General features: G+C 39.6%; 1 protein-coding gene across 1 annotated transcript in view; it reads right to left on the minus strand.

The window, feature by feature from the left end:
* Nucleotides 1-12,999, minus strand: part of ZFHX4 (zinc finger homeobox 4) — a gene marked incomplete at both ends in the record, with an annotated part of 122,931 nt that overhangs the window by 1,837 nt on the left and 108,095 nt on the right. The window contains 2 exons of the mRNA XM_084215236.1: nucleotides 5,541-10,937; nucleotides 11,762-11,879. Of these exons, the coding sequence (XP_084071362.1) occupies nucleotides 5,541-10,937; nucleotides 11,762-11,879 (5,515 nt within the window). The remainder of the gene's footprint in view (nucleotides 1-5,540; nucleotides 10,938-11,761; nucleotides 11,880-12,999) is intronic.

Consider the following 12,999-nt stretch of genomic DNA (forward strand, 5'->3'; position numbering starts at 1 on the left):
GAACTCTCCTTTTTTTTTTTTTTCATTTTCTTCTCTAGGCTTGGTAGTAGATTATTAGAAAAGAAGCATTAAGCACAGTGAGAGTGCTTCCCTCTAATTGATACTTTAAGAGATCTCTACTTTGTTGTTCATTTTAACTAATTTTTATCATGCCTCTGGGATGATATAACCCACACATCCTTCACCTAAGAAACCTGGTAATTATGGTGCTCACTACAAGTAATTAGATCTCAAATAAAAAGGAATCTTTATCCAAATTGCTGGGGGGAAATGCAATAATAATAAAGAAAGATGTTTAGGTAAGTAAATATCAACAGGAAATGACCAATCAAAAAACTAACAGCAATCAGGTCAACGCTATTCATTACTGGGACACCACACAGCTTACATTTTCATTTTTGAGAGTTGAGCTTTTCTTTACCACAACAATCAGGTCAGTGCAGTCTTTGCTGGGAAATAAGGGTAATAGCACTAAAGTACTTTAACGCAGGAATGCTGCTGTTCTTGGCTTACTTGAAGCATGCAGGCATGACGTCCTCCACCTCATTAGAGAAAGCAACCTAAGGATGGACTGGTTCTGACTGGAGGGTGCATACACACAAGAAGTATGCCTCGCAACTTAATGGAAGAAATCTTTTCTTTTTCAAGTACCAGATACACTGCAGTGGCTGGTAACAGTCTATTAAAAAAGCAACTTCTGTGAGATGTATAGTTGGTCAGAAAATTAAATGATGGCACAGGGTAGAAAAGGCCACTGACTGTAAGAGGCTGTACATTACACCCATTGTCATTTTTTCAGGCAAGTCAGTTTGCTAGAGAAAAGAGCACAAAAAGTGCGTCATGCACACAGAACTGTAAAGTGAAGTTATGTCAGCAACAGTCTACTAGTGCATGGATAAGAGAACAATAAATGCAGGCTCCTTAATGGAGGCTAGATAGGTATTAGCCACAAGGAAGCACTAATGGAGTGAACAAGAATAATGTTTAAATCATCAATATCCAGGTGCTTAGCGTTACTTAAGAATCAAGCAATTAGGATTCAAAAAGAATAATTATCAGATTTAACAAAGAGGCCATTTAATGTTTGTCACTGTGTCATTAGTCCTATTTAAACACTAAGGAGTTAAAATGCATTGTGAGCACGAATTAGATAGTACAGTGAAACAAGTCACAACAGCTATAATTAAAAAGTGGGTAATTGCTAGAGTTAGTGCACAATCACATTGGAGATGCTATTACTTGCTCCTATGCTTCCAACAGGAAGTAACAGGCAATTGTGTGTGGAGCCTGGTGAAAATATATGAAATGATAAACAGAGTAGATGGAAAACACATAAATGATACAGTTAATGTGAAATGTTACCCCAGCTTTGTCATGGTTATTTGGGCTTGCCATCTATTTAGGATTTTTTCCAATTTCATTTTATTCTCAACCTCTTCAACCCTTGTGCATTTTGATGTCTTCAGTCTAATCACAGTGAGGATGCCTAGAACAGGTGAGATCTATTCCATTTTCCAGATATTCTTTGGAATATAGTTGAAATACACATAATTCAGTGAACTATCCAGACAGATTGCTTTAGAACAGTGCAATCCACTTGTTTTATTGGAAGGTAAATGTGGAATGAGGGTTTCCAAAACTGAATTAAAAAAACTGATTAAACTAATGCTTGATTTACAGACATGAGAGATACAGAGTAGAAAATGCACTAATCATGAGCAAACATTCTAATCAGGCTAATTATTTTAAGTGACTATCAAAGAGGAGAGACTTCTCTTTCACTTGAAGGAATGGGAGGGCTAAAAATATAAAAATGAAACTGCTACTAATGGGCCAAAAGCAAACAGAGAACAGAATTTAATGCACTAACGAAAGCCATTGCTGCTGAATCAAATTTCTCTCTTGATAAGATTTCAAAACCCACTAAGTACATATTAGCCAGTGATGTGTGCATTCTTGGAAAAAGCTGCTGTGAATCTTCAAGGCAGCCCAGGCTTAAGTGATGTGCAAAGCACCTATGGTAATGATGATGACATTAAAAGGTTCATAGAACCAGTATCAATAGCTAGAAGCAAGATGAAGCACCAGCTTTCTGCAAGGGATCATAGGCAAAACACAAAGCTAAGGAAAAAGAGAATGTGAATTTTAAGAACAGCTGAAAACAGCAGGTGAACTCTTCTATCTACAGTCACCTAGAAAATAGGAAGAAGCTTGAAGAACAAAGATGAGCTGAAACCAAAATTCTGTATGAATTAGAATTCCACCAAATAACTCCTTATTAGGAATTATGCTGAGCAAACACTGCATTAATTTTCAGACCTTGCTCAGCATTTGATGCCCATGGTAAAATTACATTATCTAGAAAAATGTATCCCACAGGTGAGAGCATTTTGACACATAATCTCAGAACCACACAATAATTCTGACATTAAAACTCACTTGTTTAAGAACAAAATAACAGAATTTAAAGTTAATATATACTTCTATTCAGAAATGAAGCTATCTTATTTTGCAAAATCTATTATTCACAAGTAATAATCTAGTTTAAGCACTATATAAAGAAGATAAAATGAACTGTAGTTTGAATCATTCCATCTTTTGTGAATTAGCATTATTTTCATGGGTTCCACTTCAAACCCTTTGTAAAAGCAAATATTGCATTTAAAAAAGCATAGTACTTTGCAAAATTTATCAGGGCTTTCTGTATTTTGGAAATCCATAAAAAATACTGGATAGTCAAACATGAAAGTGAAATCCCTTAAAAACTTGTATTAACCAGTGAAACTAACCAGTGCTACTTCTGTCTAGAATGAGGAAAGCAAATCACAAAGGAGAATTTTTAGTATGATGTTTACAATTAGGTTTTAATATTTGCCTGTCTGAGTAAACATATTCTTCCAAATTGAGGATCTTACTAATGTTAACATTGTCCCTTAAACAAATATGTAGGACAGAATGGATGGGCTTTGCTACAGGAAAAACAGTCATCAACCCTATAAGCATCAGTAAAACCAAGTAAATACTTTAATATAAGGGATCCCAGTGAGGCTTCTTATGAAGAGCATTTTGGGTTTGGGTCCTAGAAAGAAGAAATTGCACACTTGCAGAGGAATTCACAAGAAGTAGACTTGAACTGTAAGACAGTGAGTTGTCAGGGAGCTTCAGCAAATCCTTCATGCAAAGAACGATGCAGAGCAATTGTCCTGCTGGCTGGAAATATACATGCTGCAAGAAAAACTGTAGCCAAGGAAAAGCCTGCTTGGAAGCTTGCTTCCAAAAAGATACTTCTTAAACGATCCTTAGCATCAAATATGAATGTGAGCTATCAGACAGAGCAGGGTAGAGAAGAAAATAGAAATGGGTTAATTAGGTGCAGAAAATACTGGTGTTGAGCATATACTGGAGCACATCTAAGTACATTACTGTTTTTCTATGATGAATGATTAAAATAATCGCTTTTTTTTTTTTCCTTCCACTCACTATCTGCTGCTCCATTATGTATCATTAGGGAATGGAGATTTATGTATGCAAGTATTTTCCAGGCAACAAAAGGGGGATGTAGGGGCTGTTTAGCATATGGCAGAAGAGGAAGCTAACAACAAGATTCTAGTAGCTGGTTTACTCAGTGGGCTTTGCCCACAATGGGCTAATTAACCTTAAGAAAATGAAAGATGAAAGAGGGTAAAAATCCATCTCAATTGGCAGTGCACTGTGCATGATATCAAAGAAGAGGTGTTTGGTGGAAATTAGAAAATCTGAATATGGAATTGTTATGGAACAGTTGGCCTCTAATAATGCTTTTTGTATTATTAACAGCACAATTTACAGACTTTGAGGCTACGTTGGTATCGGTGAGTTAAAGAGCATCAGGGAACATTTCCCAGAGACTGAGAGAAAACCTTCTGTAAATTTAAAGAGAAAGAATGGTTGTGGACAATGTTTTGGCCTAGGCCAACTAGCCTCCTCCTAAACAACTCCTGAGCACAGCTTAGAGGGTGGGTCCATGGGTCCAGGACCATTCCCCAGACATACTTTGCATGGGAACTTCCTGGCATTGAAATAAAAGAATATATATCCAAGCAAATTTCTTTGAGCCATGTAGACAAATCCTGAGTTTTCTGAAGCCTTTTTTTTACCTGAAGGTCAACCTAGCCAAAGCTATTTAGCAAAGTTATATAGAGAAACCATATCTATAATTTTAATGAACAACAACCAGCCATTTTAGGACCAGGACACTGTATGCCATTAAGAAGGAAATACAGCAACTTTATATTTCCTTTATATGCAATCTCTGTGCCAATAACTGTTTGACAAAAGCCAGAGGGCACTCAGCCAGAGACTCCATTGTGGAAAGAAAGCCTCTCTGATCCAATGAAGAGAAAAACAAGATGCTTTGACCACCACTTAGGGAAACAATAACATGATCATCATCAATCAAAGTAGACCTGGGTAGGAGAGAAGACATTGCTACAGTCTCAGTATGAACACCTGTGATTAAGATTTTATTTTACTTGCCAAAGTGTGCTGCTTTCTAAAGCAAAGTTTAGAGATCAACAGCGGGTGGAATTACTGGATAAAATGAGATGAGGGGTCTTAACGAGCTTCCTAACTCTTCTGTGCACATATTTGATATGAATATACAAAATTAGAAGATGACTGTGACAGTTTCAGTCTGCAAGGCTGCAGTCAAATGAACCCAGAGTGCAAAACTGAAGCCTACTCCAAGAAATACATTAGGCTCATTCTTTGAGGACTGAAAAAATCTGGCTGCAGAAAACTTGGTTCCTTAACATCAGTGAAACTTATTGCAAGATGAAGTGCTTTCCAACGTGAGTGAAACCCAGAGTCACATGAGAGTCAAAACTGTCTATAAAGCAAGTTAGGTGTCTTGTTAAAAGTGCAAACCCAAATTAAGAAGTGTATGTCTGTAATGACTTTATAAACTGGAATGTGGATTACAATTGAAACTGCCTTTACAAATCACCTTCCATAAACCCTTTTTTATTTCAGCAGGCAGTTATTCGGAAATATAACAGAGGGCCCTGGGCAGCATTTATATCAAATATTTATTCTGGATTAAACAACAGATTGGAGTAGTCTAAGGGATGAACCACTTGCCTGATAAACTGACAATGTGAGAATCTGTTTTGTGCTTAATGAGATATTACATTAAATATTTGCATACAAAAAATTACGTACAAAATTCTACCCCACGTTTTGACTAAAGGAGTATCATTCAAAACAAACAAATAAGTATAACAATTATATATTTCTATTGCTTTTGTTAGAAAAAACCTAGTATTGGCTAAAAACATATCTCTCTTTTTTTTTTTTTTTTTGAGAAGTCGGATGTATCATCCAGGCTACAGCATCATGGGAGAAATGCACTGAGTATACCCCATAGGAGTACTTATTAGCTATTCACACAAGCCTAACCAGCATGATATGAATGCATAATATGCTTTGTCTTAGAAGGGGATGGTGACTGTGCAAGATGATCAAATTAATAAAACAAGAAAATCATCCCCTTATAGACTTACTGTTTGAACTTTGTGGAAATCCAGGTAAGGAGGATGGACCATTCATTCCAGGCAGAAGAACAGGAGGAAGGCCAGGGAGTCCTGGATAAGCTGCTGGCAAACTGATACCATGAAGAGAACTGCTGTCCATCATGCCTGGCTGCTGTACTGTTAATCCTAGCACATCAGTAGCCTTCTTGATGCGATCCAATTCTTGCTGTGCCATCAGCTGTCTAACCGTTGTAGGAGCTAAATAATCTTTCTCCCGGTCTAGCTGACTTCCCACAGTTTCTCTCACTTTTGTAATATGCTGTTTGGAAAAGATATGATCTCTTATGGACAAACGTGCAGAATATTTCACACCACACAGAGAACATTCTGGCTTTGTCCCATCAGGTCCAGTCTGATTTATCATGAATGGCTTCCCTATGTTAATTTTGAATTTCTTTTCTTTAGCCCGGGCATTCTGAAACCAGACCTGAACCACACGTTTGGGCAGACCAATCTCATTCCCTAGCATTTCACATTCCTGCATGGTTGGAGTCCGGTAGTCACTAAAGCAAGCCTTGAGAACTTTAAGCTGAAGGTTACTCATTTGTGTTCGGAAACGTTTGTGGCCTGGCCGATCACTGTTTTTGGATTTAAAGGGATTGCTAGCTCCAAATGGGTTCGGTGAACTTGGATCAGCTATGCTTGAAGTTTCGCTGCGGTCGGCATTATCATCAGGGTCATCAGTAATGTAGTAACTTTGGTCGTGGTCGCCATCTTTTTCACTGAAGTGTATTGAAGGGCTTGTTAGGGAAAAGAGAAATTTATCATCAGTATTCTCATTTGTAGGTGTAGTTGCTGCTTTTGGTAGTGTGTCATTCACAAGAGGTTTTGCTTCTTTGGGGGGTGATGCAGGTTTTGCATCCCCCGAACTGCCAGTTGTGCTTTCCATTTCATTGTTCCCCTCATCCCCTGTTGTGGCATCACTAATTGCTGTATTAATTGATGAAGTCTCATCAAAGTCAGTCTTGTTTTGATCATATCCAGAGTCAGCAGGAGGGGCATTCAAATTTTCTATATCCTCACTAGACTCTGCTTTAAAAGAAGAAGGACTTAAAAGGTTCTTCGGTGACATTTCTGCAGTTTTGCTAACAGGGGTTGATACAGTGGAGGCTAATTCATTTTCACTTGATAATTCAGTTTTTGCTAATGACAGTGATGGGTAATCAAAAAATATGTATTTTTGTGGACTTTCTCCTCCATCTTCATTTGATATCAAAGGACTTGGAGGCAAACTATAGCCGGCCTGTTTTCCTTCGTTCCAATGTCGAGAGCGGATGTGACTCTCTAAAGCAGATTTTGCTTTAAACAGAGCTCGACAAAAAGGACATCTTTTATGTGACTGGGCTGGACCAACTGCACGGAATTGTCCCTTTCTTTCCCGGGCTCTTGTGTTCTGAAACCAGACTTGTACGACTCTCTTTTTCAGTCCCACTTCGCGTGCAATATGATCTAGCATCTTTCTGGTGGGATTGGAATCTAGCAGGTACTTTTCGTACAGTATTTCCAGCTGCTCTGGAGTAATTGTAGTTCTTAAACGTTTATCACGATGTTGATCTTCTCCACTGTTTCCTCCCTCCTTTTCACTACAGTTATTGTCTTCTTTATCATCTAGTTTCCGTTTCAGGGAACCAGAAACTGTAGCAGGGTGTGCTGTATGTGATGAGCCAGTTTGTGGTGGCATCTGAGCAAGAGAACTGTTAAGTAACTGTCCAGTCATCAAAGGATTATTTGGGTCAAATATCATGTAGGGCATATCCATTGGTCTTTCTAAAAACTGTGAGTGAAGAAATTGGTTTTGAGCTGCTAGGAAATGCATGTGCTGGTGCTCTTGCCAAAGTTCTAGAGTTGGAAAGGCAACTGTACACTGATCACACTGATACTGTAATAACTGAGGAGGTAGACTGTTCTGTAGAGAAGTCATTGAAATTGGCAAAGGACTGGAAGGAACAGGTGTGTTTTGTGATGCAGAAGGAGGTCTCCCTACAATCTGGGATTGCTTTTGTTGGGGTGGTTGAGAAGCTGAGGGCTGAGGCTCAGAAGATGTTACTGGAGTAGACTGTACTGGTTTGGCGCTTTGGGAAGCTGTATCTGTTTGCTTAGAGGTGGTTTCATTTTGTTTTGGTTTTTCTGTGGACTCTGGTTTAGGAGAAGCCTTCTCAGGTTCTGGTTTGGGTGACGGAATCAAAGGAGTACTAGAACCAGAGCCAGAGCTTGCTGCTGTGACTGCCAAGCTTTTTGACGAGTCATTTTGGCCAGAAACTGTACAGTTCTTATACACTGTTTGATCAGAGGCATCCATAGAGTCTTCAGTTTGGCTTTCATCTTGAGCATCATCATCTTCGTCTTTATAACACTGCTTTTTCTGGTGTGTAATTAAATCAAAGATCCTGGGAAAAACCACACTGCACTTTTTGCACTGATACTGCATGTTACTGGTTCGGATGTAACGCTCATTCGTCAGTTCCCTTTTCTCATTGTCTTTAGTTTCAGCTTGATTCTCGTAACTTTTGCGAGCTTTTTGTCGTGCATTTTGGAACCATACGACAATAACTCGAGTAGGTAGGTTAAGTACAGTTGAAAGCTGTTCGATTTCATCATCCTTTGGATAAGCATTTGTATCAAAGAAGTCTTGGAGGACACGAAGCTGGTAGTCCGTAAACCGAGTCCTGGATGACCTCTTGCTGAAAGATGCATCAGACTTGTAGGGTTCTACAGCTGAAGGTTGAGGATCTATTCTGATATCTTCCAATACTGTTATAGGAGGATTGCTGAAATTATATGGCGAATCCTTATTTCTCTGTCGTTCTTTAAACAGCGTATTTCGAAACCAGTGCTTGATAACTTTCTGTGAAAGACCAGATTTCTCAGCCATTTCTTGGATCTGCTCTTCACTTGGAGAATTGTTAATATCAAAATAAGCCCGCAAGATTTTTAACTGGTCGTCTGTGATTCTCGTACGAGGACGCTTGAACTGAGAGTGCCGCAGGAAATTGGGATCTAATCCCAGCTGCTGCTGGCAAAGCTGGGTAAGATCGGCAGATAAAGTATCCATTGGCGGCAGCTGGAGGGCGAGCTGAGGAGGCAGTGCAGGGTGTTGCACTGGCTGCATCATAATTGGAGGGAAAAGTGGGAGATCAAGTGAAACGGGAAGCTGGACTTGAGGTGGGGCTGATGGTGGTGGTGGTGGAGGAGGTGGAGGCGGTGGTGGAGGAGGCGGTGGTGGAGGTGTAGGTGGTGGGGCCTGCAAAGGTGTGGGAGCTGTGTTTTGAATTTTTCCAGCTCCAGCTGAAGAAGGCTGAGAAGGAGTTGGAGGAGGAGGAGGAGGAGGTGGTGGCGGAGGTGGTGGCGGAGGCGGTGGTGTTTCTGGAGAAGATGGAGAAATTGGATAAAGTTTGTCATACGCTTCCCTGTACTGTCGGGCAAATTTTTCTAATGCTCCATATGGGAAAAAATGTCCATGCACATGTTCTTGATGACTCTTCAAAATAAGAATGTTGGAAAAAAGTTTACTGCAGGTTCCACACTCCAGTTTGTCTGTGTTTTCACCATCCCCAGTCTTGCTTTTTTTCTGCACTTTCTGTCTGTTCTCATTGTATTGGATAACTAACTCAAACCCAAAGTTCTCCAGCAAAGCCTTGGCTGCATTCCCCCTTGCTCCAGAAGCTATTCTGGGTGGTGGGATGGCTGGTTCTGAGGATTTTGGCTTCTTCATATCTTTGTTTTCTTTTAGTCCTTCATTCTCATTAATAAATTCTTGCTTTGGCTTCTCGTGTTTTTCAGAAACTTCTTCTGACTCCTTATATGATGGCAAATCCTTTATCAGCTGGCAGTCTGCACTTACTAAGGTATTTTGCTCTGCTTTCATCAGCTTACTACTTTGCTGCTGCTGCTTTTGGGACTGAAGTTGGGGTTGGGTGGACTGATACTGTTGTGCCTGTTGCTGCAGTATCTGTAGCTGAGTTTGGCCAACATGGTGCTGAGTTTGTATCTGCTGCTTCAAATCTTCAAGCAGTGATCCTGTCATACCAGCCATCCCAGGCATACCAAATGTGGCAGAACCAGGCAAACCCAGATCTGGGCTTAAGCTAAATTCTGTCCCAGGTATATAGAATGGGAAAAGGAACTGAGGCTGCTGAAATTGGAGCAGTGCTTCTGGTGTCATTGGAAAATGAGGCAAAAAAGCTGGATTTAGAAACTGCGGTTGAAAGAACGCAGCTTGCTGTTGCAGTTCATGCTGTAGTTGCATTTGAAGTTGTGCTGGTGACTGGGGTGGGTGATGTGTAGGCTGAGCAGAAATTAATTCAGAAGCTTGCTTTTTATTTAATTCTTTGGCATCTAAATGTGTTTCTTTGCTGTTAACTGCTGGTAAGGTCACAGATTCTAGCATTCCTTGGCTGGGGCTATTCACATTCCCTGCTACACTATTACCACTACTTATATTACCGCTTGGTTCTAGCTTGGCAGCCCTCGCCTTTGTCTGATGAAGCACAGATCTCATATGGATTTCCAATGTAGAACTTTGGCTATATGCAACATTACAAATGCTGCACTTATAGGGTTTGTTGTCAGTGCTGCTGTTGGTTTCTTGAGGGACAGGACTTGATGCTTCCTGCAAAACCTTTTTGAGTTTATGCAGATGGGACACTGAGTTATAGTGGACCAAGAGAATGTTCTTTTGGGTGAAAGACTCTTTACACACGGTACACTTGTATGGGCGAGATGGATCTAGAAATTTTTCCATAGTAAAATTTGGCCCTTTTCTAAAAGGTAAGGTCCGCTTTGGTTCCGAGCCCATATCATCTGGAATAGAGCTACTATCACTTCCTACAGGACTTGCTTTACCTTCCTGGTCCATCTCATAATCTCTTTCTATTTCCTGTTCTAGTGCATGATCATCTTGTGCCATACTTTCACTTTCTCCCCACAGTTCACCGTTGACAGGTAAAGATGCACACAGCTGCTGAAGTTCAGCTTCATTGAGTTCAGGGTGGCCTGCTTCCAAGTGTTTTTTTAAAGCCTGGAATGTACGGAAGCTACGTTGGCAAAGGCTACACATGGTAGCTGCCCGAATAGCGTGGTACTGGGAATGTATCTGAAGCTTCTGCATAGTCTTAAAAGCCAAGCTACAATGGTTACAGCGGTACTTATAGACATGGCGGTCAGAAACAGACAGCTGCTGCTTCTTCTGCTGCTCACTTAGCTGGTCTGTCATAGAGTCAGTGGTCTTTATATCTTTACTGCTGCTCTTATTCCAATCAGGTGTTTCAGCAGATTCCTTAGGTGGCTTCTGTTCCTCAGTCTTAATTTCCATTCCAGTTTTTGATTCATCGGTCCCAGGGGTACTTTTCTCATCCACAGGACTTTCACCTAGTTAGAAAAAGTGAAGTGTCTTTTACACAAGTAGAAGAGAAAGCACACAGTATTCATTTTAATTTATTTTTTCACCAGAAATCAAGAAAGGCACCTGGTATGCCATGTGGCAGCTTAGTAAAATATAACAACCTGTCTTTGGCCCAGAAAAGAAAGTGGGCAGGACAAACAGGAGTTTGAAAAAAAGGAATAAAACTCATACACAATGATCAGATTGGCAGTGGCATCTGGCCGAGCAGTGGCATAGGGCTTTTTTTTGCCAGAAGGTAGGAGTTGATTGGTAAAATGGGAGCACCAAACAAGAAAAGGAAATAAAGACTAGGAAAGAGGGAAAGAGTAGAAAAATGGGGACAACAGGTAGGACAGATGATTAGAAAGAGGATGAGAACGGTTGGAGAAGAGAGAGAGGAGCATGCTGTGACAACTAGCAAAATTTCCCAGTGCATAACACAGTAAGTGTCCAGGATCAGAAACCTGCTTCTGGAAATGAAGACAAAATCACTTACCTAACATTCCCCATTGATGGTGAAAGCTCCTGGAGTCTTTTGGGACTCGGCCTTATTAGCTGGTTAAACAAGGAGGATCTTGCCCTCAAAGTGTCTAGACACTGCTGTCTGATTTTACTTTCACCAAAAGCAAGGAGTCTGGCATACATGTGCTCGCTACCAGCTCAGCCAAATTCAGACCCCCCTCACTACATTTTTTTAATCTCTGTGGCTAAAAGCAAGCCAGAAAAAGATTCCCTTTACTAAGTAACAAGTAGTTTTATTTCTAAATTGCCCATACCAAGCTTTTACATGTCTAGGCTTTTTCTTGCATACCTGGATATTTCCCAGATCCCTCAGCTGTAATGGTTGCCGGTGTGTCACGTTCAGATTTCTCTGAAGCAGCTGCTGGCAATAGCATACTATTGGGCATCATGACATCTGGTACAGGAACCTTTGAAAACCAAGAATATGGTATTATTACAGAAAAAGTCCCACTATTTAATAGTATACAACAGTATGAATTTATAATTCAAAAGATCTACCATATCTGGATGACGGTCAGAATCAAGATCCTGATTCAGTCCTTGATTATGGTTTCTGACAGATCATAACCCAGAGTATCATGTGTCCCTTGGTGGAGAATCAACTCAAAATAATCCACAGTAAGGGGGTGCTATAGAACTACATGCACTCAATATTTCATTGGTCTCAGTATCACCACAAAGAAGGTTTTGCTGACTTTGCCAGGGTCACTGGATTTATCAGGGGAATTCTCCTAGGATATCCTCCAAAGACAGAGATCATATTGAGATATGGTGACCAGTCAGTGTTTCACTGAGGGCATTCCCACTTTTCTTCACCTGTATTTTTTTACACAAATGGTGGACATTCCATGATCTTTGAAAGAAAATGATGTTTCTTTCAATAGGGAAGTAACAATTTATTTCTATTTAAAATTAGATTTTTTTTCTCTTTCTTGACTTCAATTTCTTATGTATCATCTTCAGATTGCTTTATCTGTTGAGTTACACTTTCAAATTATAGAGAGAAATCTTTGAAGAATATCTTTTTAATCTGGTAGTATTCAGTTTAGCTAAGGTGATAGGAATATCAACTTGCTCAACATTTCACGTTTTTATTTTACTTCGATCTTAAAAACAAATTAATATCAGAAATATACGACTGTCCTATTAAGACTTAGCAAGTTTAAGTTCAAGTTCCTGCACTGCCAGATTCTGCCTAAAGAATCTTGGGTAAGTCAGTACAGACTGTGCTGCAGCTCCTCATCTCTAACAGAAGGATAGAACTTCCTTCATACAGAGGTAAAAAAGATTATCTACAGAAGAGATTTTTGAGTTGTAAATAAATAATGAAAGCTATATTTATTATGAGCTATGAGTAGAAATATCTTTTGTTCCTCTAACATTGGATGCATAAGAATGACATATATATACATATATATACACACAAATTGCCTCTTGGAAAAATATTCTAGACATTTAAAAAAATAGCCACCTTTAGTTTAGTACATTTGTGATTTAAACATGGCATTAATAGCATTCTCTCATAGG

This window comes from Fringilla coelebs (assembly GCF_963513975.1).
Source record: "Fringilla coelebs genome assembly, chromosome: 1".
In the NCBI taxonomy this organism is placed as follows: Eukaryota; Metazoa; Chordata; class Aves; order Passeriformes; family Fringillidae; genus Fringilla; species Fringilla coelebs.